The following is a 27,043-nucleotide window of genomic DNA, read 5'->3' as shown; positions in this document are numbered from 1 at the left end:
GGTTCAATTCTGTACGGAGTTTGCACATTCTCCCTGTGACCATGTGGGTTTTCTCTAGGTACTCCGGCTTCCTCCCACACTCCAAAGTCATGCAGGTTTGCAGGTTAATTGTAAAATTGTAAAACGACCCTAGTGTATAGGATAGTGCTAATGTATGGGGGTCGCTAGTCAGTCGGTGCAGACTTGGTGGGCTGAAGGAAGAGCTAAAGACTAAAAACACAATCTTTTACTGTCAACGGATAGTGATTTTGAAAAATAATGAAAGCTGAGGAACATTTAAGCCCTGCAGTTTTGTGACTGGACTTTTAGGTGTTGCATTTACGTCTTTGATTCTCTGGTTATGCCTGCATTCTGCCATATTCCTTGTGTTATGATGACACAACTTATGCTGGTTGTCTCAATAATATTTTCTCTGCCAATCCAACAAATTGTGAAGAAGGTACCAGCATGATATTTCTAAAGATAACTACATCGCTCAATGCGAAGCTTAAGAGTATGAAGCACATAGAATTACATACAGCATAGAAACAGGCCATTCAGCCCATCCATGCTATATTTTTCTTTATGCTGCAGTTGAACCTTTGCTCTTATTTTCTCGTCTACACACACCAGTATAAATTGTTTATGGGGACTGCAGGTATTGGGATCTGACACAAAAAAAAAAAATTGCTGAAGGAACTCAGTGGTCTGGCAAAGGGATAGTCAATATTTTGGGTCAAGACTCTGAGTCAGGACTGAGAGCATAAAGTGGAGAGAAACAGTGTAAAAGGGGTGAGTGGGAAAAGCTGGCAAGTGATGGGTGGATACAGGTGGAATCAATGGGCAGATGGAGTCATGTTCTGGAGGGAAAGGTATAGATTGGGACAGAGGCTGGAGGTGATAATTGGATGCAACTAAGGGCTGCAGACTATGTACTCTGAGAGGAAAGGAAGGTGATGAGTGGAACCATGTAAGGGAGGGATGGTGGGCAGATGGGAACAATTTAGGGGAGGGAATAGGGGACCAAGTAGATTGAATGGCTGGGTAATAGACATATGGGGCAGGAGAAAGAACATTAGTAATAGGGGGCTGGGAGCAGGAAGGAGGGGCAGATGTTGGAAAGAAGTTGGATGTAATCAAAAGAAGAGACAAAGAAACAGTGAGTCCTAGGTCCTAGATCTCCTCCATTGTCAGAGTGAGGCTAACACAAATTGGAGGAACAGCATCTCATATTTCGCTTGGGCAGCTTACAGCCCAGTAGTATGAATATTGATTTCTCTCAATTCAGGTAGCCCCGGCATTCCCTCTCTCTCTACCCCTCCCCACCCAAGTCGCACCAGCTTCTCGTTTTCACCCAACAAACAGCTACCAATGGCCTGTTTCCTTTATCGTCGTTACTTTTTTGCGTATCTTCCATTCATTGTTCTTTATCTCTCTAGATCATCGCGTATATCTCTTGTTTCCCTTATCCCTAACCAGCCTGAAGAAGGGTCTTGATCCGAAACGTCACCCATACCTTTTCTCCTGATATGCTGCCTGTCCCGCTGAGTTACTCCAGCTTTTTGTGTCTATCTTCCATAAGAAACAGAGAGGTACAGGTTGAAAGACACAAAATGCTGGTGACTGGTAACTCAGTGGGTCAGGCAGCATCTCTGGAGAAAAGGGATAGGTAACGTTTCAGGTCAAGATCCCTCTTCAGGTTGTGAGTCAGAGGAGATGGAAACTAGAGATATGAAAGGGTAGAGAACAAATCAGAACTTACACCGATGAGCCACTATCAGATACAGGTTACCTGATATTGGATCATTCAATGGTCATGCCATTGAGTTGTAGACTAACAATGCATAATATGAAATGCCATTGCTCCAGTTTATGTTTGACCTCACCCTTGGAGTGGAGGAGGCTGCAAACAGATAGTTTGGCGTGGGAATGGGGGTTCCACAACCAGGGGTCACAGTTTAAGAATAAGGAGTAGACCATTTAGGACTGAGATGAGGAAAAACTTTTTCAACCAGAGAGTTGTGAATCTGGGATTCTCTGTCACAGAAGGCACTGGAGGCTAATTTACTGGATGTATTCAAGAGAGAGTTAGATATAGCACTTTGGGCTAACAGAATTAAGGGATATGGGAAGAAAGCAGGGGCGCTGATTTTGGATGATCAACCATGATCATATTGAATGGTGGGGCCAAATGCCCTACTCCTGCACCTATTTTCTATGTTTCTATATTTCTATTCCAAGTTCAGAGAGGGACATGGTGTGGATCAGAATTACAGAAAAAAAACATATGGCTGAAGACTATGGATCTTAAATGACTGGAAAGAGAAAATCTACTTTTTGAGGCATTTGTCTCATGTCATGAACATATAAGTGCATTCATTTGAACTACTTTGGGCTGAGCAAAGCCTGTTACCAAGGTGGAAACATGTCCTCTGGAAGCATGATGCAGGTATTCAGAAGCACGGCACATCTGACACTTAAAAGATTTGTAAAACTGACTACAATTTACCATGTGAATGCTTGCTCTCACTTTCATGTGACATTGTAAATTTAAAAAATGGGCAGGGTTTTCTCCATGACTGTAAACAGGTAGGGTATAGTGCACTTGGAGACTTTAAAGTTTTACAATGTTAAAAGTTGCTTATATTAAAAAAAGTTTTATGAAAGTGCAATTTACAAATAAAGAGATCGCAATGCAGACAAGACTTGAAAGGATTTGAAGAAAATTTATTGAGGCAAATTGTAAAGTAATAAAATGACTACTGTACATTTTGTTGATATAACTGATCATAAATCAATATTTGAAAAAGTAGAATAAGGTCCTACAATTGTTTCCTTGTGCAAAGCAACCACAATTAGCTTTCATTTTTTTAAATTATGAGATTATCACAATTGATTTTAGACTTTAGACTTTTGGACTTTCGGGATACGGTGTGGAAACAGGCCCTTCGGCCCACTGAGTCCATGCCGACCAGCAATCACCCCTGCTGGTAATTAACTGACAGACTGGCTGACTGACAGAACGTGCAAAAAACAAGCTGATGATCAAATAATTATTTCCCTTTCTTCTTTAACATTTGGGTTTTACAGCATTTATTTATTAGCATAATCAGGGGTGATGTGGATTAAACTTTGACTAAAGATATTGCTAAATACCTAATTGATGTACCACATTCCTAAACCTGAGTGACTATTCATAACTGCACAGTGGTGCAATTCTATCGTGAATCCAATCTATTTGTGTGGCCTCTCTGAGCATAGATAATTTAGTGCAAATTAGAACAACAAGAAGGGCATCTTTGGTAAACACACAGCCACTGTAAACTGAGTCAGAACTGTCACGACTCATTTCAATTATGACTTCAACAAATGGCAAGAGAAACAAAACTTTCAATACAGCATTCTTGGATAATAACCAGATATTAAAACAATTATTTTCTGTCCTATTGGTAAAATTGTTCTCATATCTTTTAAAAACCATAATAACTCATTGAGGTCAGTGCAATTCAAGGTCAAACTAATGAATGGAAAGAGCATAGCTTGTGCATATCACGGTTTTGTCCACTTGAATACAATAGAAATAAGTAAAAGTGAAGTATAATGAATAGGAACACAAATATCTCATTAGAGTCATAAAGTCGTACAGTCATACAGCATGGAAACATATCTTTCGGCTCAGCCTGTCCATGCTGACCAAGATGCCCCATCCACACTCGTGCTACCTGCCTGTGTTTGCCCCACATCCCTCTAAATCTTTCCTAACCATGTTCCTATCAATATATCCATTAAATATTGTTGTAGAACCTGCCTCATCTACCTTCTCCGATAGCTCATTCCATATACCGACCACCCTCCTTGTGAAAATATTGCCCCTCAGGCTCCTATATCCCCTCTCACCTTAAACCTACGTCCTCTATTTCTTGTCTGAAGAAGGGTCTCGACCCAAAACGTCACCCATTTCTTCTCTCCAGGGATGCTGCCTGTCCAGTGGAATTACCCCAGCATTTTGTGTCTATCCTCTATTTCTTGATTCTCCTGCTCTGCGTAAAAGACTTTCTTATTCATGCATGGTTTCAACCCAAAATGTCAAATAGCACCTTTCACTTCCTGCTTTTTGCCCTGCTGAGTTCTTCCAGCATCCTTTTTTTGTTGTAGATCATTCGGCCCTTCATTGCTTTGCCATTCAAAGTCATGATTGTCTTCCCTCATGACTCCACCTTCCCATTCTTTTCCCATACCCTCCCTCACAATCAAAAGATCTATTGTTCTCTGCCTTGAATACACTCAGTCACTGGGTAGCACAGACCATGAGTACAGAATACACTGAGTTCAGCGTGTAGAAATGCGGCACAGTGGCGCAGGGGTACAGTTACAGCCTTACAGTGCTAGAGACCCCGGGCTTGTTCTTGACTGTGCGTGCTGTCTATTTGGAGTTTGCACATTCTCCCTGTGACCATGTTTTTAGTTTGAGTTTTGTTTTAGTTTTAAAGATACAGCACGGAAACAGGCCCCTTGATCCACCGAGTCCGCGCCAACCAGCGATCCCCACACACGAACACTATCCTATACACACTAGGGACAATTTACATTTACAGTGCATTCAGAAAGTATTCAGGCCCCTTCACTTTTTCCACATCTTGCTACATTACTGCCTTTTTTTTAAATGGATTAAATTCATTTTTTAATCATCAATCTACACACAATTCCCCATAATAAAAAAGTGAAAACAGGTGTTTAGAAATTTTTGCAAAGTAATTAAAAAGAAATAGCTGAAATGTCACATTTACATAAGTATCCAGGCCCTTTGCTATGACACTTAAAATTGAGCTTAGGTTCAAACTGTTTCAATTGATTATCCTTGAGATGTTTCTGCAACTTGTTTGGAGTCCACCAGTGGTAAATTAAATTGTTGGACATGATTTGGAAAGGCACACACCTGTCGATATAAGGTCCCACAGATGACAGTGCATGTCAGAGCAAAAACAAAGCCATGAAGACAAAGGAATTGTCCGTAGACCTCCGAGACAGGATTGTGTCGAGACACAGATCTGGGGAAGGGTATAAAACATTTTCTGCAGCAATGCAGGTCCCGAAGAGCACAGTGGCCCCTGTCATTCTTAAATAGAAGAACTTTGGAACCACCAGGACTCTTCATAGAGCTGGCCGCCCGGCCAAACTGAGCAATCGGGTAGAAGGGTCTTGGTCAGGGAGGTGACCAAGAACCCGATGGTCACTCTGACAGAGCTCCAGAGTTCCTCTGAGAAGATGGGAGAACCTACCAGAAGGACAACTATATCTGCAGCACACCACCAATCAGGCCTTTATGGTAGAGTGGCCAGACGGAAGCCACTCCTCAGTAAAAGGCACATGACAGCCCGCTTGGAGTTTGCCAAAAGGCACCTAGAGGACTCTCAGAACATGAGAAACAAGATTCTCTGGTCTGATGAAACCAAGATTGAACTCTTTGACCTGAATGCCAAGCTGGCCATTACCATACCTACGGTGAAGCATGGTGGTGGAAGCATCATGCTGTGGGGATGTTTTTCAGTGGCAGAAACTGGGAGACTAGTCAGGATCGAGGGAAAGATGAATGGAGCAAAGTATAGAGAGATCCTTGATGGAAACCTGTTCCAGAGCATTCTGGGCCTCAGACTGGGGCAGAGGTTCACCTTCCAACAGGGCAACGACCCTAAGCACACAGCCAAGACAACGCAGGAGTGGCTTCGTGACAAGTCTGTGAATGTCCTTGAGTGGCCCAGCCAGAGCCCGGACTTGAACCCGATCGAACATCTCTGGAGGGGCCTGAAAATAGCTGTGCATCGACGCTCCCCATCCAACCTGACAGAGCTTGAGAGGATCTGCAGGGAAGAATGGGAGAAATTACCCAAATACAGGTGTGCCAAACTTGTAGCATCATACCCAAGAAGACTTGAGGCTGTAATCGCTGCCAAAGGTGCCTCAACAAAGTACTGAGTAAAGGGTCTGAACACTTATGTAAATATGGTATTTCAGTTATTTCTTTTTAATTACTTTGCAAAAATTTCTAAACACCTGTTTTCACTTTTTAATTATTATTGTGTGTAGATTGATGATAAAAAAAAAAGAATTTAATCCATTTTAAAATAAGGCTGTAGCAAAATTGGAAACAGTAATGGGGTCTGAATACTTTCTGAATGCACTGTCTACCGAGCCAATTAACCTACAAACCTGTACGTCTTTGGAGTGTGGGAGGAAACCGAAGATCTCGGAGAAAACCCACGCAGGTCACGGGGAGAACATACAAACTCCATACGGACAGCACTGGTGGTCGGGATCGAACCCCGGGCTGTGAGGCAGCATCTCTACTGCTGCTCCACCTGAGTGGCGTTTCCTCCCACACACCAAAGACGTATAAGTTTGTAGGTTAATTGGCTTCTGTAAAATTGTCCCTGGTGTGTAGGATAGTGCTAATAGTGTACAGGCATCGCTGGTCAGCGCAAACTCGGTGGGCTGAAGCGCACAGTATCTCTAAACTAAACTAAACGGCTTCCCACAGGTACATTTGTACAAACCTTTATTCTAAGACTGCATTTACCCTATAAATTGTTATACCTTTCAACGATATCATCTGTCTTTATTCTAATCTCTAGAGCATTCTAACACATGGCATCCCTGTGTGGTATCTCAGCTGCACGGAGGCAGAGAGGAAAGCTCTTCAGCGGGTAGTCCATAGAGCTCAGAGGACCATCGGAACACAGCTACCAGCCTTGGAGGGCATCTACAACACACGATGCCTCAGAAAAGCCATCAGCATCCACAAAGACTCTTCACACCCCTGCACGGTGGCGCAGCGGTAGAGTTGCTGCCTTACAGCAAATGCAGCACCGGAGACTCAGGTTCGATCCTGACTACAGGCGCCATCTGTACGGAGTTTGTACGTTCTCCCCGTGACCTGCGTGGGTTTTCTCCGAGATCTTCGGTTTCCTCCCACACTCCAAAGACGTACAGGTTTGTAGGTTAATTGACTGGGTAAATATAAAAATTGTCCCTAGTGTGTGTAGGATAGTGTTAATGTGCGGGGATCGCTGGGCGGCGCGGACTCGGTGGGCCGAAGGGCCTGTTTCCGCGCTGTATCTCTAAAAAAAATAAAAATTAAAAAAATAATAAAAAACAGTCTATTCGAACTTCTACCATCGGGCAGACGATACAAGGCCTTCTATGCCCGCACCTCCAGACTCAGGAACAGCTTCATCCCCAGGGCCATAGCTGCTATGAACCGGTCCTGCTGAGCCAGATGGACACATCGCACAGTGAACCGGCACAGATCTACTTGCACTTTATTCTGTTTTAAAACTGTCACAATTTGTTTCATTGGGTTGTTTAAATTAATGCTGACAAGCTAATTAATTTATTGCATCGTATGGGAGGCGCATTCCCAATCTTGTTGTACCCCTGTACAATGACAATAAAGATATATTGTATTGTATTGTATTGTAGTGGTTACGTCTATTCAATGTCTCTGTATCAGGCAATTCCAATATGAATTCAGTAATACCCCATATAATTACAATACAGCTTCTTTACTCACAAAACTTCAATGCCCTTGACATGAAGATAAACATCCAAGTTGTTTTGTTAATTGTTGGGAATAGCTTTATTGTGATTCGTATGTGAGGACATATAAATCAGATGGAGACCTAGAGGTGTCAAATTATAAAGATTCTCCAGTCCACTGGTTTTAAAAACGTTCTGATTTTTCACATTTGATCTCAAGGGAATAATTTTCACATGGATCTTCCACCTACACATTCTTGCCCTCACACTCAATATTTCTAACAGATTTGGATATGTTCACTGAACTCTCTCATTCGAGTTATCGATGTGAATTGTAAATAGCTGGAGCTCAAATCATAGAGTCATACTGCGTGGAAACAGGCCCTTCAGCCCAACTTGCCCACACCGGCCAACATGTCCCAGCTACACTAGTTCCACCAGCTCACGCTTGCCCCATATCCCTCCAAACCCGTCCGATCCATGTACCTGTCTAACTGTTTCTGAAATGTAGGGGAAGTCCCTGTCTCAACCAATTCCTCTGGCAGCTCGTTCCATACACCCACCACCCATTGTGTGGAAAGGTTACCCCTCAGGTTCCTGTTAAATATTTTCCCCTTCACCTTAAACCTATATCTTCTGTTCCTCGATTCACCTACTATGGGCAGGAGACTCTGTGCATCTACCCGATCTGTCCCTCTCATGATTTTATACATCTCTATAAGATCACCCCTCATTCTCCTATGCTCCAAGGAATAGAGTCCCAACCTACTCAACCTCTCCCTAGCTCAGACCCTCTAGTCCTGGCAACATCCTCGTAAATCTTCTCTGTACCCTTTCCAGCTTGACAATATCCTACAATATGGTGCCCAGAACTGAACACAATACTCTAAATGTGGCCTCACCAACATCTTATACAACTGCAACCTGCTCCTTCTCCTAGGAACTCGGGCATGGGCACAGCCCAGAAGAGGGGCAAGTGAAACCGCACTTATGATATTGTGTACAGTTCTGGTCGCCAAGCCATAGAGAGAATGTAATCAAGCTGGAAATAATGCAGGAAGGATTCTCACTGGGACTGGAGACTTGAGCTGTAAGGGGAGAATGGAAAAGCTGGGAATTTTTGCACTGGCACATGGGAGGCAGAGGGGTGACCTTGTCGAGCGATATAAAATCCTGATGGGCATAAATAAGATGGGTAGTCACAGTTGTTTGCCCAGGGTAGGGGCTTTAAAACTAGCTGGCATAGATTTTTCTTTTTTTTTCAATAGGTGCAGGAGTAGGCCATTTGGCCCTTCGAGCCAGCACCGCCATTCAATGTGATCATGGCTGATCATTCTCAATCAGTACCCCGTTCTTGCCTAAAGTGAGAGGATAATTTTTTTTTTGAGGAGCAAATTTTCACATGGAAGATTGTGGGTAAATGGAAGAGCTGGTCTATGGTAGATAAAATTACAGTGTTTAAAGATGTTTAGACAGGTAGATGGATAGAAAAGATTTTTAGGGATATGGACCTAACATCAGCAAAAGGGACATGTCAGGTGGACATCTTGGTTGGGCCGGTAGGCTGTGTGTCTCTGTGACTCTATGATTTCAGTTGGCACCATAACTGAATGGTATTTTAACATCCAAATATACTACACTTAAACCTTTTTTTTATCCATGCTATGAATTATTAAATCATGTTGAATGCCCAATTCTATTTTGCTTTCTTGAACATCGACAGTTAGCACTTTGGCCCTGTCCCTATTGCAGGTGTTGAGTTAACTGGTCCTTTGTCACGTTCCAATTCTTTTGCTCCTCTCTTGAACAATGTAGGCATGTTGGAATTTAAGTAAGTAAACAATTGGAATTTGTCTTCCTCTTCCGTTGATACACGCAGACCTACAATACTCGTTGAAATCAATGGGATCTTGGATCCTTGTGATGGACCTGACCTGGTGACACCTCAGAATAAATACTGGAATTTTAGCAACAGTAATCCATGTATTTTAGCTCTTCTGTGTTTGATGCAAGCATGAAGTCCCAAATGTCGTTCCATTCAAACAGGTACACTCTGGTAATTCCAATTGAATTACCGACATTCTCCCGGCAAGATCAAGCTAGATGCAGGTAAAATGTTCCAAATGTTGGGGGAGTCCAGAACCAGGGGACACAGTCTAAGAATAAAAGGGAGGCCATTTAAAACTGAAGTGAGAAGAACACTTTTTCACCCAGTGAGTTGTGAATTTGTGGAATTCTCCGCCACAGAAGGCAGTGGAAGCCAATTCACTGGGATGAATTTAAAAGAGAGCTCTAGGGGCTAGTGGGATCAAGGGATATGGGGAGAAGGCAGGCACAGGTTACTGATTGTAGATGATCAGCCATGATCACAATGAATGGCGGTGCTGGCTCGAAGGACCAAATGGCCTCCTCCTGCACCTATTTTTTATGTTTCTATGTTTCTATGTTTTTATATTTCTATGACCATAAAATCCTTCATTCCTATTACCTTATGGTCTCCACTATTTCTTGAAATTCTTTGTCTAATGACGCATGACATATTGAAAACAAATCTTAAATCTAGATGCACTTGCAGTCTGTTATTTTATATTTTCAATTTCAATGTTTTCATTTCTAGACAGAACTGTCCACGTAACTTTGAAGCACTGATTGGACCATTTAATTGCCTCCACGACAAACTCACCTGTATCTAAGTCCCAGACCCTCTCACTGGAGGTGACAATTGTCTAAGGAATATAGATAATACAGAATGTTTATCCAATTAGTTTCCACTGTAAAAAGGGAACATGGAATTTGAAATAAAGAGAAGAGAATATATATATTGTGTAAGAAGGAACTGCAGTTGCTGGTTTAAATTGAAAATAGACACTGAGACCCTTCTTCAGACCCTTCTGAAGAAGGATCTCGACCCGAAACGTCACCCATTCCTTCCCTCCAGAGATGCTGTCTGTCCCGCTGAGTTACTCCAGCTTTTTGTGTCTATCTTCAGAATATATATAATCATAAATAATAGCTTTGGAATTTGGATCAAATATCCTGCCCAATTAATTCAATAGCACCTAGTCATACTTTGCCTGGAAACCACATGGTGTAGATCCAGTACCACATGAGACAAGTAGTTGCTTCATCAACCATTTATGTTCTCGTCAACCAGGTTACTTTCAATTTTCATACATTCAATGGACACTGGCTGAATTATAATTTACAAATGGATCGCCATGTAGCAGCGTCTAGCTCCTCAACATGCACTGCAGAAATACTTCAATGATCTTCCTATCACAGCTTCCCAAGTTTCAATACACTTTGCTATTTAACTGTAAATGATAGCCTCATCTGATTACACCATGACCTTTTACAACACTACACCCTGAAGACATCACGTCGATTTGGCTTCCTGCAAAATCTGTAGGAAATTACGTATATATTATGAATTCTGGATTGCAAAGCGCTTAGGCATCATCTATATTTAGTTTTTGCAACTCAAAATGCATGCATGTCATTTTAATCCACTGGTATTACAGTAGCTTAATGTTGTTTTACTCATCTCTTTATTTTAGTCCACAACTGGCTGTATCTGTTTATATAGTATATGTGAACTATAACCCTCCTATACAGAGGGCTTGTAGACAGAGGGTTGTAATGGTAGGATTCTGGCTGGAGGTCTGTGACCAGTGGAGTTCCACAGGGACCTGTGCTGGGACCTCTGCTGTTTATGACATATATAAATGACTTTGATGTAAATGTAGATGGGTTGGTAAGTAAGTTTGCTGACAGTGCGGAAGCTGTCAGAAGATACAATGGGATATTGTATCAGATGCAGAAATGGATGGAGAAATGACAGATGGAGTTTAACCCAAGAAAGCACTTTGGGACGTTGAATATAAGGGGAGAGTTTATACATAATGTCAAGAGCCTTAACAGCATTGATGTGCAGAGAGATCTTGGAGTCCAAGTTCATAGCTCACTAAAGGTGGCAGCGCAAATAGGTGGAGTGGTATGGAAGGCATATGGTGTGCTTGCCTTCATTGCTAGCGGATTCAGTATAAGAATCAGGAAGTCATAATGCAGCTCTGTGGGACTTTGATCAGGCCGTATTTGGAGTACTGCGTGCAGTTCTGGTCACCACATCACAGGAAAGACAAAGGCTTTGGAGAGGGTGCAGAGGAGATTGATTAGAATGGTGGCTGGATTAAAGGGTTTCAGCTACAGGGAGAGATTGGACAGACATGTATTGTCTTCTCTGGAACATTGGAGGGGAGACTTGATACACACTGTGGGCCAAAGGGCCAATTGCTGTGCTGTATAGTTCTGTGTTCTATGTCCTTACAAAAGATTGTAGTATTTGGTGCATTTAAGAAATATAATTAGCTACAATAATCTATTAACATCCCATTGGAGCCCACATGGGAAAATAATTGGCATTTCTTTCTTACATAGAGAGATGTAGGAAGGAACTGCAGATGCTGGTTTACACCAAAGATAGACACAAAATGCTGGAGTAACTCAGCGGGACTGGCAGCATCTCTGGATAGTCAGAGGGTCTCGACCCAAATCGGCACCCATTCCTTCTATCCAGACATGTTGCTTGTCCTACTGAGTTACTCCAGCATTTTGTGTCTATCTTCAATGTTGGTGATGTGTTCGGAATGAAAATTAATATTTATCCAACTTGGGTGGCTAATGGAAGGCTGTCTATTATTAACTGATCAAAAGATACAGAATGTGAACAGACTCCTTGGACAATAAGTCCAGATTGAGCATCTATCATCGAGTCACACTTGTTATCCCACTTTTGCATCCACTCCCTACACACCTGGGGGCAGTTTTACAGAGGCCAATTAGTCTACAAGCCCAGATGTCTTCGGGATATTGGAGGAAACCGAAGCACCCAGAGAAAAGTCAAACCCAGGGAGGATGTTCCAACTCCATGGAAACAGCACCCGAGGTTGGGATCAAACCAGGGTGTCCAGCACTCTAAGGCAGCCATTCTACATTATGCGTCACTCTCCGCTCTAAGTTGAAATTCCCATTCTGGCAGTAGAACCCGAGCAGCCTGTGGGTAAACCATGAACTCTAACCACGAGATTCCTGACATTATATTATTACTATACTCTATAATAATACAGGAACTATGTATGGAAGTTTTGTTGCCTCCATCACAGTGAGGGGGTGTTTGGAGTCACTGTGATGGACGTTTGTGTTGGGGTCATGTGTCTTGTGTTCTTTTTTTTTTCTATGACTGCTATGTAGTTTCGTTCGGTACTTCGGTACCGAACGACAAATAAAGCTCTGTTATACCTGTTATCAGTGAAAGTCTGGTTTTGATTAAGGTCTAAATGCTCTTCTGGGTTGGGAGAACCAAACCTTTCATTGGCTAAAGTGATGGCAAAACAAATTGTTTTGATAGGGACATCCTCTTTTTGTTTGGAAAGATACAAGCAAATGTTACTGGAATGGATATTTCCAAGAATTTGATGAAAGGAAATAAATATCTAAACTTTTATTCTCATCCCAAACTCTAAAGCCTTCCAAAGACATCTTAAGACATTGGCAGTTTATCCACTTTCAAATACTTTTTCAATGATTTTGTTAGCAGTTTCACAGTTTGAAGAAGGGCCCTGACCCAAAACGCCGCCTGTCCATGTCCTTCTGAGATGCTGCCTAATCTGTTGAATTACTCCAGCCTGATCAATGTCCTACAGAGCTGCATCTATGCCTCTCATCATTTTATATATTTCTATCATCCAATGTTTCCTTTTTTGTAAACCAGCATCCCATTGTTCCCGCTACGTGACTCTTAGTGAAATAAACCAAAACTCAGACCAACAAAATAAAGCTGTGTAGAGAGATTGCATAGATTATCAAATAGTATAGCACAGGAACAGTCCTTATGGCCTATAATACAGTATCTGTGCCAAATATGATGCCAAGATAAATGACTGCACATGATCCATATCCTCCACTCCCTGCATATCCAGGTGCCTCTCTAAAAGCTGAAGATGGATACATGCTTTTGCTCCCCTTCCCCCCAGTCAGAACCAGGGTAGATTTCCCCTGGTCCTCACCTTTTATCCCACCAGCCTCCGCATACAACACATCATCCGCTGACATTTCCATCACCACTAATGTGATCCCGCCACCGGTCCCATTTTCCCATCCCCAACCCATTCTGCCTTCCGCAGAGACTGCTCTCTCCACAACGACTTGGTTCACTCACCTCTTCCCACCCAAACCAGCCTCTCCCCAGGTATTTCCCCATTACTGCAAGAGCTGTAACACCCGGCCCTATCCCTCCCATGCCTTCTTCCAGGGACCCCAGTGGTCTTTCCAGGTGAGACAGAGATTCACGCGCACATCCTCCAACCTCATCTACAGCATGTTCCCGATGTGGCCTTCTCTACATCGGCAAGGCCAGGCGTAAACTCGGCAACCCTTTCACCAAATACTTGCGCTCAGTCTGCCAAGGCCTCTTGGTAGTTAACCATTTTAACTCCTCTTCCCATTCCCACACTGCCTTGGGTCTCAGGTCTCCTCCATTGTCAGAGTAAAGCTACACTCAAACTGGAGGAACAACAACTAATAACCCAAAGGAATGAACATTGAATTCTCCAATTTTAGTTAACTACATCACCCTCCCCTCTCCGTTCTCCCCCCCCCCCCCCCCCCTCACTGTGCCTCACCTAGACTCACATCTATTTTCCTCTCTCACCCCCTCTCTTCCTCCTGTATTCCATCTTCCAGCTTCACAATTTGCAACTCTTCAATCCTTTTGACTTACACCTTTTGTCTTTTCAGCTCTGGCTGTGTCCACTAACTGCCTATCACCCCCCATCCCCGTCAACCCCATCCCACCCCCTCTCACCTGTATTAACCTATTACACTTCTACCTACCAGGCTTAGCCCTGCCCTTCCTCTCCACCAGCTTTCAAGTCAAGCTTTCTTCCCTGATCAATCTGAAAAGATGGTCCCGACCCGAACCGTCACCTATCCATACTCTCCAGAGATGCTGCCTGACCCGTTGGGTTACTCCAGCACTTTGTCTTTTAAAAGATGCATGATTTGCACCTTGAAAGACCATAATTCTGCATGCTTCTCTCTGCCGCTGCCTCAGCATTAAACTCGCCAATCGATTGCAAACGGTGTGAAGTGCGATGTAGCCAAAGGGAGGGAATACAAAGAGAGACGACTCTGACAAAGCCCGGACATCCCACGGAACCGTTAGCGATGCTGTTCAGCGATTCCAACGAGCTTGTTCGGAGAGGCATCGCAACTACACTGTGAATATTCGTCTCATCACACGAACCAGCGCATGAAATATCTCAACAAAGGCAGCGTTGAAAGGCACAGACAACGTGGGATTATACTACAGTGCCCATGCACTGCTGACTGCACACAGAGACAACAACAAAAAGACCCCACCCCCACCACCACCACCGCTTCGCCACCACCTCAGCAGATTGAAAGGTAACCGGGCGGCAGTGCATACATAGTTCGCTAACCTTCTGACCCACATCAGGCAGCGCTGGTTCCCTGCCGCGGGGACCTGCATCCATCCCTGTGATCCAAAGACATTCCTTGCCTATCAGTAACCCAGCACTTAAACACCAGCTCCACGGCTCAGAAGTGGTTCAGAAGGATTTTTAATTAAAACACACATTAGCCATATATATTAAAGATTATTATTATTATTATTATTATTATTATTATTATTATTATTATTATTATTAGTAGTAGTAGTAGTAGTATTAGTATTATTACTATTATTATTATTAGCATATGATAGTATATTATGGCATATTATAGCGTATCATTAATAGCATATTACAGTATATAATAATATTTTTATAGAAATGCTATAATAATACAATATAATATTTTAAATAATAATACTATAATAAAACAATATAGTATTTTATTATAATACTATAACACAATATAATATTGTATAATAATACTATTAGAATATAATATAATATTTTATAATAATACTATTAGAATATAATATTTTTATAACAATACTAAATAAAACAATATATTGTATTATAATACTATAACACAATATAATATTGTATAGTAATACTATTATAATAACAATATAATATTTTATAATAATACTATTATAATATAATATATTTTATAATAAAACTATAATAACACAATATATTTTATAATAATACTATTATAATACAATATAATACTTTTTAATAATATTATTAGAATACAATATCATTTTTATAATAATATATTATAATATAATATTTTTAGTCATAATACTATAATAAAATAATATAATATTTTATAATAATACTATTATAACACAATATAATATTTTTAAAGTAATATTAGAATACAATATCATTTTAATAATAATACTATTAGAATATAATATTTTTAGCAATAATAATAAAACAATATAATATTTTATTATAATACTATAACACAATATAATATTGTATAGTAATACTATTAGAATATAATCTTTTATAATACTATAATAATACTCTATAATATATGATACTCTATTCAATATGATATTATTATCCGTGCACATGTGGATGGGAGGGTACTGCCGACGGCGCAGGTATGGAGCGAGAAGTCACAACTGGGAATTTAAAATTGTACTCTTACTGCGAGTGACCAAATATATCAGCCACACTGAGACTCTGAGAGTTTCCCTTGAGGTGAGCCGAGGGCCACAGGGCAACGCCGCCGTTCGCTGCCTCTGGGGCTAGAATGCCCTTGATGTGACAATCCCGCACACTTGACTCCGGCTTCTGTCCCTCGCCTGGCTAAGATATGGGACGTGTACATCACACGAAGCGGCGCCTTACCCGGTGGGGACCTTGACTCGAAGGTAGCGATCGATGGCGATGGACAGCAGCGCCAGGATGGAGCTTTGGGTGAGGACCAGGACGGTGCAGGAGAAGAGGAGGCAGCTGTAGAAGTGGGTCCGGAGGCCGATGCTGATGGTGATGGCCAGAGGGATGACCAGACTGCCCACGGCGATGTCAGCCAGCGCCAGGGACACGATGAAGCAGAAGGTGGTGTCCCTGAGAGCCCGGTTGATCTTGACTGCCCAACACACCAGCACGTTGCCCAGCACGGAGGTGACCGCGATCAGCACCTCCACCCCGATGTAGATCGCCAGCGAGGGCGAGATCGTCCCGGCATCACCTTCCACAGCCGCCATCATCCTTACACCCGCCCCACCGCCGGCGCTGGGCTGAAGGAGCGCCGAGCACAGGCAATTATCAGTGGACAAGTGTCAGTGTGAGGGGGGAGGGAGGGGGGAGAGGGGGGCGGTGATTCTCACTTTGTCGCCCCTCCCCTCCCCTCCCCTCCTCTCCCCTCCCCTCCACTCCCCTCTCCCCCACTCCCTCCCCTCCCCTCCTCTCCCCTCCCCTCCACTCCCCTCTCCCCCACTCCCTCCCCTCCCCTCCACTCCCCTCTCCCCCACTCCCTCCCCTCCCCTCCCCTCCCCTCTCCCCCACTCCCTCCCCTCCCCTCCTCTCCCCTCCCCTCCACTCCCCTCTCCCCCACTCCCTCCCCTCCCCTCCCCTCCCCTCCACTCCATTCCCCTCCTCTCCCCTCCACTCCCCTCCCCTCCCCTCCCCTCCCCTCCACTCCATTCCCCTCCCCTCCACTCCATTCCCCTCCCCTCCCCTCCCCTCTCCTCCCCTCCACTCCATTCCCCTCCCATCCACTCCACTCCCCTCCCCTCCACAGTTTCGCCTGGGTTTACGAGTCAGCGCCGATGCCTGCGGTCAGCGAGGCAGAACCACACGGAGTGGGACTGGGACATTGACACTGACACCCCACACACGGCCAGCTCCCAGCTCACACTGACAACATCCCTCATCCCTCACCAACCCCCTTTAAAACCTCTCCCCTCCCCTCCACTCCCCTCTCCCCCACTCCCTCCCCTCCCCTCCACTCCATTCCCCTCCCCTCCCCTCCTCTCCCCTCCACTCCCCTCCCCTCCCCTCCCCTCCACTCCATTCCCCTCCCCTCCACTCCATTCCCCTCCCCTCCCCTCCCCTCTCCTCCCCTCCACTCCATTCCCCTCCCATCCACTCCACTCCCCTCCCCTCCACAGTTTCGCCTGGGTTTACGAGTCAGCGCCGATGCCTGCGGTCAGCGAGGCAGAACCACACGGAGTGGGACTGGGACATTGACACTGACACCCCACACACGGCCAGCTCCCAGCTCACACTGACAACATCCCTCATCCCTCACCAACCCCCTTTAAAACCTCTCAGCCTGTCTGCAAAGTCTTTTTATTTTGGCCGACGTATTCCTTCCTACCTCCCCTCCCCTCCCCTCCCCTCTCCCTCCCCTCCCCTCCCCTCTCCCTCCCCTCCCCTCCCCTCCCCTCTCCCATACTTAAATATCGTCCGTAAAGCGTAGCTGCAGGCTCTAAATATAGCTTCCGTGCGGCACCGATTGCAAGCGCTTGCACCTTATCAGTCTGTTCAGCGGCGTTGAGATATGTGTGTGTGTGTGTGTGTGTCTGTATGTGTGTGTGTGTGTATGTGTGTGTGTGTGTATGTGTGTGTGTGTGTGTGTGTGTGTGTGTGTCTGTATGTGGCTGTGTGTGTTTGTATGTGTGTGTGTGAGTGTGTATGTGTGTGTGTGTGTGTGTGTGTGTGTGTGAGTGTGTGTGTGTGTGTGTGTGTGCGTCTGTGTGTCTGTGTGTGTGTGTATGTGTGTGTGTGTGTATCTGTGTGTGTGTGTGTATGTGTGTGTCTGTGTGTGTGTCTGTGTGTGTGTGCACGTTGCGGCTTGTGTTCCTCATGAGAGTTTACTGAAAGTGCGTTCGCCAGTTTCAGATTAGCAAGTACGGTACAAACATGCCTTTGGTTTGCGAGGTCAGTTTTAAACAGGCAGTTAGTTCCACGCCACCTCAAACCCCCCGGCCAGGAATAAGCAGTCTCCCGTCAGAAGTTGCCCCATTCCTTCTCCGGGTCCCCGGGTAGTTCATTTGTTCTTTACTCGGACAGAATGATCTTAAAACCCAGAACAAGGCTGTAACTCTGACTCAAGAATTGATTCCCCTAAATCAGGAGAAAATCACACCCTGCTCTGGAGCACTAGAGGAGCTGGATGTTTTAACACATATTTAATAAGTGAGTGTGCGAGAGAGATTATATTTGTCCACAGATTTTCACACATTGCATATTTGAAGTTAAAAAAAACTGGTTTTAAAGCGCTACACTTTCCTTGGTCGTTGTGTACAGAAGCTCGGCTCTAAATGGAAGTAAATGCATTTTAAAGCGCGACATTGTCTTTGACAAGTGAACAACTCTCCACAAATCTACATTCGAACACCACCCTACGGAATCCAACAACGGGTTGATTCTTTTCGCTTGTCAGCGTGGGGAATTTAATAAACTGCAGCGATTCACGGTGAATTGTCTCAACAATCAGCCCTTTAAAGTTAGACCGGGTTTAAAAGGAAATAATTGCAAAGCTCGATCTGCAGGAAGGGACTGCAGACGCTGGTTTAGACCCAAGATAGACACACAATGCTGGAGAAACGCAGCGGGTCAGACCGTATCTGTGGAGGAAAGGAATGGGTGACATTTCAGGTCGAGACACCGTCTCCACGCACGGTCGAGTTGCTGCCTTACAGCGAATGCAGCGCCGGAGACCGGGGTTCGATCCCGACTGCGGGCGCTGTGTGTACGGAGTTTGTACGCTCTCCCCGATCTTCGGGTTTGCTCCCACACTGCGTGTGTTTTCTCCGAGGTCCTCGGTTTCCTCCCACACCCCAAAGACGTGCAGGTATGTAGGTTAATTGGCTTGGTGTATGTGTTGGGCTCTCTGGCAGTCTGTTGTCTTTTTTTCTTTTTTTTTTTTGTTTGTGTCGGTGTTGGGATGGTTTTTGTTTCTGTTTTTGGCTGTGTATGTGTGGTGGGGGTGTGTGGTGGGGGTGTGGGGTGGGGTGGGGTGGGGGGGTGGGGCGGGGGGAAACCTTTATTTTATTAGGTCTCTTCCCCGGGGCGCGGCTCGGCTGCGGGCCTTAACATTGCCGGCGCAGCTCGGCTGCGGGACGTTTCAGTGCCCGGTGCGGCTCGGCTGCGGGCCTTAACATTGCCGGCGCAGCTCGGCCGCGGGACGTTTCAGTGCCCGGTGCGGCTCGGCTGCGGGCCTTAACATTGCCGGCGCAGCTCGGCTGCGGGACGTTTCAGTGCCCGGTGCGGCTCGGCTGCGGGCCTTAACATTGCCGGCGCAGCTCGGCCGCGGGACGTTTCAGTGCCCGGTGCGGCTCGGCCGCTGGACTTAACATCGCCCGGTGTGGCCGCGGGACGTTTCAGTGCCCGGTGTGGCCGCGGGACGTTTCAGTGCCCGGTGCGGCTTGGCCGCTGGACTTAACATCGTCAGCGCTGTTCGGCCGCGGGACGTTTCAGTGCCCGGTGCGGCTTGGCCGCTGGACTTAACATCGCCCGGTGTGGCCGCGGGACGTTTCGGTGCCCGGGGCGGCTCGGCCGGGGGGCCTTCCATCCCCTTGCGGGGGCTGTGCGTGTCGTTTGCCTCGGTAGGGGTCGAGCTGCCTGTCCGTGGGTGCGGGGGGAAGAGAGGGGAAGTTTTGTTGCCTCCATCACAGTGAGGGGGTGTTTGGAGTCACTGTGATGGATGTTTGTGTTGGGGTCGGGTGTCCTGTGTTCTTTTCTTTTTGCTGTATTTTGTGTGACTGCTGAAATTTCGCTCGGTGTTGTGCCGAGTGACAATAAAGTGTTGTTATGTTATGTTATGTTATGTTATGTGTTAAAATGTCCCTCGTGTGTGTAGGACAGTGTTGGTGAGCGGGGATCGCTGGGCGGCGCGGACTCAGTGGGCCGAAGGGCCTGTTGCCACGCTGTATCTCTAAACTAAACTAAACAAAACGTCACCTATTCCTTTTTTTCCGGGGACGCTGTCTGACCCGCTGAGTTACTCCAGCATTTTGTGGCTATAGATATTGGAGCAGCCGAATGCGGTACCGGTGCGATTCGCTACATTGCTCATTGCAATCTGGATCTGGATCAGATGTTAATAAGCAGGATGGGACGCCCACACACACACACACACAACACTTCACAAGTACCAGAACGTCATCTTACGCTCAATGAATGACTGGGCAGAGAGGGGAATTACGCACGCTGTTGCGGTAGAGGGAGCTTTTCTGCAGTGAGCGCAGAGGATGGATAACCTTCAGGAGAGTCAAGAGTGTTTTATGGGCACATATCCCGAAAGGGAACTTGCAGCAGTACAGCAGATATGTAAACATCGTAATCAGTAAACACTATAATAAACAGCACAAAGGTTCAGTATATATATATATATATATATATAAAACAAACAACAAGCGCATCCGCAAAAACATGCCCCCGAGTCTATGTGGTTTGACAATAGACAATAGACAATAGACAATAGGTGCAGGAGTAGGCCATTCGGCCCTTCGAGCCAGCACCGCCATTCAATGTGATCATGGCTGATCATTCTCAATCAGTACCCCGTTCCTGCCTTCTCCCCTGACCCCCTGACTCCGCTAACCTTAAGTGCTCTATCTAGCTCTCTCTTGAACGCATTCAGAGAATTGGCCTCCACTGCCTTCTGAGGCAGAGAATTCCACAGATTCACAACTCTCTGACTGAAAAAGTTTTTTTTCATCTCAGTTCTAAATGGCCTACCCCTTATTCTTAAACTGTGGCCCATTTTTTCTGGACTCCCCCAACATTGGGAACATGTTTCCTGCCTCTAACGTGTCCAACCCCTTAATAATCGTATATGTTTCGATAAGATCTCCTCTCATCCTTCTAAATTCCAGTGTATACAAGCCTAGTCGCTCCAGTCTTTCAACATATGACAGTCCCGCCATTCCGGGACGTTTGGAGCTTATTTTGAGGTTGTGGTGTTTAATAGCCTGATGGCTGTAGGGAAGAAGCTACTCCTGAACCTGGACGTTGCAGTTCTCAGACGTTGCACCTTCTTCCAGATGGCAGAGGTGAAATGGGTGTGTGGTCAGGGTGGTGTGGGTCTCTGACCAGGCTGCTGCGTTTTTTTAGGCAGTGACTCCTGTAGGTCCCATTGATGGCGAGGAGGTCAGTATCCATGATGGTTTGGACCTTCATCTCCCCCAGCACTGGTGGTGTTGAAATAAAGATCTGCAGGTGCTGGGTTACAACAAAAAGACACAAAGTTCTGGAGTAACCAAAAGGGGTCAGGCAGCATCTCTGGAAAACATGGAGAGGTAACGTTTTGGGTGCGGGCCCATCTTCAGACTGATCGTGGAGAGGGAGAGGTGGAGGGACCAAGCTGGAAGAGAGGAGAGCCAGGACAAAGCCTTGCAAGTGATAGGTGGACACAGGTGAGGAAGTGGCACATTTGGTAGGCAGATGGTTGGACAAAGGTCAGAGATAAAAGGACAAAAGGTGTGAGACAAAAGAATGAAAGAGTTGCGAATTGTGAAGCTAGAGGTTGGGGAGGGGAGAAATAAGTGTGAGTCCTGGTGGGGCACTGGAGAGAGAGAGAGGGGCAGAAGAAAGGGGAAGAGGTGGAGGGAGGGAGGGCGGGGGTTGGAAGTTACCTACAATTGGTGATTTCAATGTTCATATCATTGGGTTGTAACCCATGCTCAATAGGAAGTGCTGTTCCTCCAGTTTGCATATGGCCTCGACTCTGGCAATGGAGGAGGCCCAGGCCAGAAAGGTCAGTATGGGAATGGAAAGAGTTAAAAAATGGTTAGCAACATCAACGATCCATGTTCTGCAGAGATGCTGCCTGACCAGCTGAATTACTCCAGCGCTCTGTGTCCTCTTGTGTATTAACAAGCATCTGCAGTTGTATATTTTTATTGCTTATACAATTACTGTATAATCCCAGTTCAGTTTAGTTTATTGTTACGTGTACTGAGGTACAGCGTTGTTGCGTGCTATCCAGTCAGCAGAAAGACAATACATGATTGCAATCATGCCATTAGAGTGTACAGATACAGAACGTTTAGTGCAAGGTTAGGTCAACAAAGTCTGATCAAGGATAGTCCGAGGGTCATCAACGGACTATCCCTTACTTGGTTATAGTGGACAACCGGAAATAATGGACACCATTCACCCCCATGGTCCATAGTAATGGGGGTTTACTCCACATTTGTTTTAGAGTAGGCCCATACCTTGTTAACACACAGCTAAAATGTTCACACTGAATCTAACTATAATACGGTTATTTTTCATTCAAAACATCAATAATGAAGAGAATATTATTTATCGTATAGACCGTCTTGTAGACAGTTTCATTATTGGATCATGCAGCATTAATGGAGAACATTTTGCTGGTATAATCCTTCCGAAAGATCTGTCTAATTAGGTCCATTTTGCCACAGCATGACAATTTTTTCCACTCCATGGATTTCATTTTAAAGTCCTTTTTATAAGTCATTAACAAATTTGTATGGCCTCTCTTTCTGGAAGTAGATTCCAGATTCGTATAACTTTTTGCAACATGTTTCATCTTCTCAGCACAGGTTCCTTTTGTCAACTATCTTAGCAGAGGTAGAGTTGCTGGCTTACAGTGCCAGAGACCCGGGTTCCATCCTGACCACAGGTGCAGTCTGTGCGGAGTTTGTATGTTCCCCCTGTGACCGTGTGTTTTTATCTGGGAGCTCTGGTTTCCTCTCACGTTTCTAAGATGTTTAGGTTTCTAGTTTAATTGGTTTTATCAAATGTCCCTAGTGTGTCGATAGGCGATCGCTGATCGGCACGGAATCGGTGGGTCGAAAGGTCTGTTTCCACGCTGTATCTCAAAAAAGAAAACTGTGTCCTTTCATTGTTACTTATTTTCCCTATTTAGTTTAGTTTAGTTTAGAGATACAGCGCAGAAACAGGCCCTTCGGCCCACCGAGTCCGCACCAACCAGCGACCCCCACACATAAACACTATCCTACACACACTCGGGACAATCTTTTACATTTATAACCAAGTCAATTAACCTACAAACTGGTATGTCTTTGGAGTGTGAGATAAAACGGAAGATCTCGGGGAGAATGTACAAACTCCATACAGGCAAGCACCCATAGTCAGGATCGAACCCGGGTCTCTTGCACTGAAAGGCAGTAGGTCTACTGCTACGCCACCATGTCGCCCTGAATCTTCCATTCAACTTCTTGGCTCAAAGGAGAATAAGTCGTTACCCTGACTTATCTATTTCCTTTAGAGATTCGGGGCAGAAACATGTCCTTCGGCCAACCAAGTACGCACCGACCAGCATTCCCTATATATTAGCACTATCCTTCATACTAGGGACAATTTACAATCTTTACTGAAGCCAATTAACCTAAAATCTGTACGTCTTTGGAGAGTGGGAGGAAACCAGAGCACCTTGGGAAAATCTACAAGGTTACGGGGAGAACGTACAAACTCCGTACAGACACCGTACAGACAGCATCCAATGTCAGGATCAAACTCAGGTTTCTGTCACTGTAATGAATGAATGAATAAGTTTATTTGCCAACTATGTGACTGTACTTGGAATGTGCCTTGGTGCTCCGCTCACAAATGACAACACAAACATACAGTTAACAATTAAGAATAAAGCATAAACACATCAATAGACAATAGGTGCAGGAGGAGGCCATTCGGCCCTTCGAGCCAGCACCACCATTCAATGTGATCATGGCTGATCATTCTCAATCAGTACCCCGTTCCAGCCTTCTCCCCATACCCCCTGATTCCGCTATCCTTAAGAGCTCTATCTAGCTCTCTCTTGAATGCATTCAGAGAATTGGCCTCCACTGCCTTCTGAGGCAGAGAATTCCACAGATTCACAACTCTCTGACTGAAAAAGTTTTTCCTCATCTCAGTTCTAAATGGCCTACCCCTTATTCTTAAACTGTGGCCCCTTGTTCTGGACTCCCCCAACATTGGGAACATGTTTCCTGCCTCTAACGTGTCCAACCCCTTAATAATCTTATACGTTTCGATAAGATCTCCTCTCATCCTCCTAAACATCAAAACAATAAGGATACAACATTACGGTCTAAACATGTGGGTGAAAATAAACCAGAGCAAAAAAGAGACTACAGACTTTGGTTATTGAGTAGAACTATCACTCGTGGAAAAGAGCTATTTTTATGTCTGGCTGTGGCTGCTTTGACAGTCCGGAGTCTCCTAACAGAGGGAAGTGCTTCAAAGAGTTTTGTGGCCAGGGTGAGAGGGGTCAGAGATGATCTTGCCCGCTCGCTTCCTGACCCTTGCAGTGTACAGTTCGTCAGTGGGGGGAAGGTTGCAGCCAACAACCTTCTCAGCTGTGCGAACAATCCGTTGCAGCCTCCAGATGTCGTGCTTGGTGGCTGAGCCAAACCAGACCACGATGGAGAAGGTGAGGACGGACTAAATGATAGCAGTATAGAATTGGACCATCATTGCCTGTGGCAGATTGTGTTTCCTCAGCTGCTGCAGGAAGTACGTCCCCTGTTGGGCCTTTTTGACTGTGGAGTCGATGGTGGCCCCCCATTTAAGGTGCCTGGAGATGATGGTTCCAAGGAACTTAAATGACTCCACAGATGTGACTGTGGTGTTGTTGATGGTGAGTGGGGGGAGGGGAGGGGGAGCTCTTCGAAAGTCTACAATTAGTTCCACTGTCTTGAGAGCATTGAGCTCCAGGTTGTTGCGATGGCACCAGGATGTCAGCTGTATCACTTCCTGTCTGTCAGCAGATTCCTCTCCATCCTGGATCAGTCCAATCAGGGTTGTGTCATCCGCAAACTTGAGGAGCTTGACAGGGGAGTCTGTGGAGGTGCAGTCGTGGGTGTAGAGAGAGTGAAGGAGAGGGGAGAGTACGCAACCTTGCGGTGCTCCTATGCTGAGGGTCTGCGGGTACGAGATGTGCTTCCCCAGCCTCACATGCTGCTTCCTGCCTGTCAGGAAATTGATGATCCACTGACAGAGGGGTTCAGACACAGTCAACTGGGAGAGTTTGGAGTGTAGCAGCTCTGGCACAATGGTGTTAAATGCAGTGCTAAAGTCCACAAACAGAATCCTGGCATAGGTCCCCTTGCGGTCTAGGTGCTGGAGGATGAAGTGCAGGCCTAGGTTGACTGCGTCATCCACTGATCTATTGGCCCTGTATGCAAACTGCAGGGGGTCCAGCAGGGGGTTTGTGATGTTTTTCAGCTGGGCCAGTACAAGTCTTTCAAAGGTCTTCATGACTACAGAGGTAAGTTCGACAACAACTCTACCGCTGTGCCACCGTGCCGCCCTGAATCTCCTATTCAGCTTCTTGGCTCGAAGGAGAATCAGTCAAGTTACCCTGGCTTATCCATGTATCTAAAGATTTTTGCCCTTGGTGCCATTCATATTAATTGCTTGCAAGTTGTACATGGTCTTTGCTGAATGATGGTGACCAGATATAGGTGCTGGACTCCAGCATAAGCAGCGTTTTATAAATCACTGGCATAACATCCCTGATTTCACATTATTTGCCTCTCTTTATAAACCCAGGGATCATGTACATGTAAAATCTGCTGAAATGTTAAATAATATAGACATGTCATGGCTTATCACAGTATTGTATAGCTTCAAACGGTGGTGCAGTAGTAGAGTTGCTGCCTTATAGCGCTTGCAGTGCCAGAAACCCAGGTTCGATCCCGACTAGGGGTGCTGTCTTTAAGGAGTTTGTACATTCTCCCCGTGACCGGTGCATTTTCTCCGAGATATTCGGTTTTGTCTCACACTCCAGAGACGTAGAGGCTTGTAGGTTAATTGGCTTGGTGTAAATGTAAAATTGTCCCTAGCGTCTGTAGGATAGTGTTAATGTGTGGGGAACGCTGGTTGGTGCGGACTCGGTGGGCTGAAGGGCCTGTTTCTGCACTGAATCTCTAAACTAAACTAAACTTAACTAAACTAAACTAAACTAAACTAAACTAAACTAAACTAAACCAGGCCTTGCTGCAATGTGACACAACTGTGCACATGTAACTCAATGCGAATGAACAGAACTGAAAGCAGACTTTACAGGAAAATACAAGTCGCCCAGTTTCCTCAGCCTTCTCGCTTCTTGGCCTTTTGGCTAAGATCAAGTCTAGTACCTGTTCTTATCATTCGAGGACGAGGATGGCGGATCAAGCCGATCGAAATTGGAGGTCACGTTGGTGATCAGGAGTCTGTGGGTTGCTGGCTTAGAGGTGGACCCACGCTGGTAGGGTAACCAACCTAACACCTCATCCAGTCAGAATGGCGGCAGCAAATGGAGCGCACGACAGGGTATCCACAATACCCTGCGAGTGAACATGGACCTCAGTGAGGGGACTCCCTCCTCACGGGACCTGTTCGTCTTGCTGGAGGCCTGCTAGTTTGATGCCAAGGACATTAACTGCTCCAGGACTTCCCGGGTAACGGACACTTCGATGTCACTTTCAAGTACCCGGCGGGATGGCAGAAGCTGCTCCAAGACCTCCAGGAGAAGGGGAACGAAGCTCCACTGTCGCTGCTGAAGGTGCAGCCACCTAGAAGGAACGGATGACCAGGGAGGGGGCAGTGCGCCCAGAAGAGGGTGA

The 27,043-nt window shown here is 45.4% G+C and overlaps 1 protein-coding gene and 1 pseudogene across 1 annotated transcript in view; one reads left to right on the top strand and one right to left on the bottom strand.

Annotated features, from left to right (window-relative positions):
* Positions 1-17,983, bottom strand: part of LOC144605424 (adenosine receptor A1-like) — a 64,884-nt gene extending 46,901 nt beyond the window's left edge. Inside the window, exons 1-2 of the mRNA XM_078420659.1 lie at positions 17,896-17,983; positions 16,344-16,735 (exon numbers count right to left, since the gene is read on the bottom strand). Coding sequence (XP_078276785.1) covers positions 16,344-16,705 — 362 coding nt within the window. The 5' untranslated portion in view covers positions 16,706-16,735; positions 17,896-17,983. The remainder of the gene's footprint in view (positions 1-16,343; positions 16,736-17,895) is intronic.
* An 8,553-nt stretch (positions 17,984-26,536) lies between these two features.
* Positions 26,537-26,704, top strand: LOC144605609 (U2 spliceosomal RNA; annotated as a pseudogene).
* The last annotated feature ends 339 nt before the right edge of the window (positions 26,705-27,043 follow it).

This window comes from Rhinoraja longicauda, chromosome 24 (genome assembly GCF_053455715.1).
Source record: "Rhinoraja longicauda isolate Sanriku21f chromosome 24, sRhiLon1.1, whole genome shotgun sequence".
NCBI lineage: Eukaryota > Metazoa > Chordata > Chondrichthyes > Rajiformes > Arhynchobatidae > Rhinoraja > Rhinoraja longicauda.
This window is presented reverse-complemented; position numbering and strand designations above follow the sequence as displayed.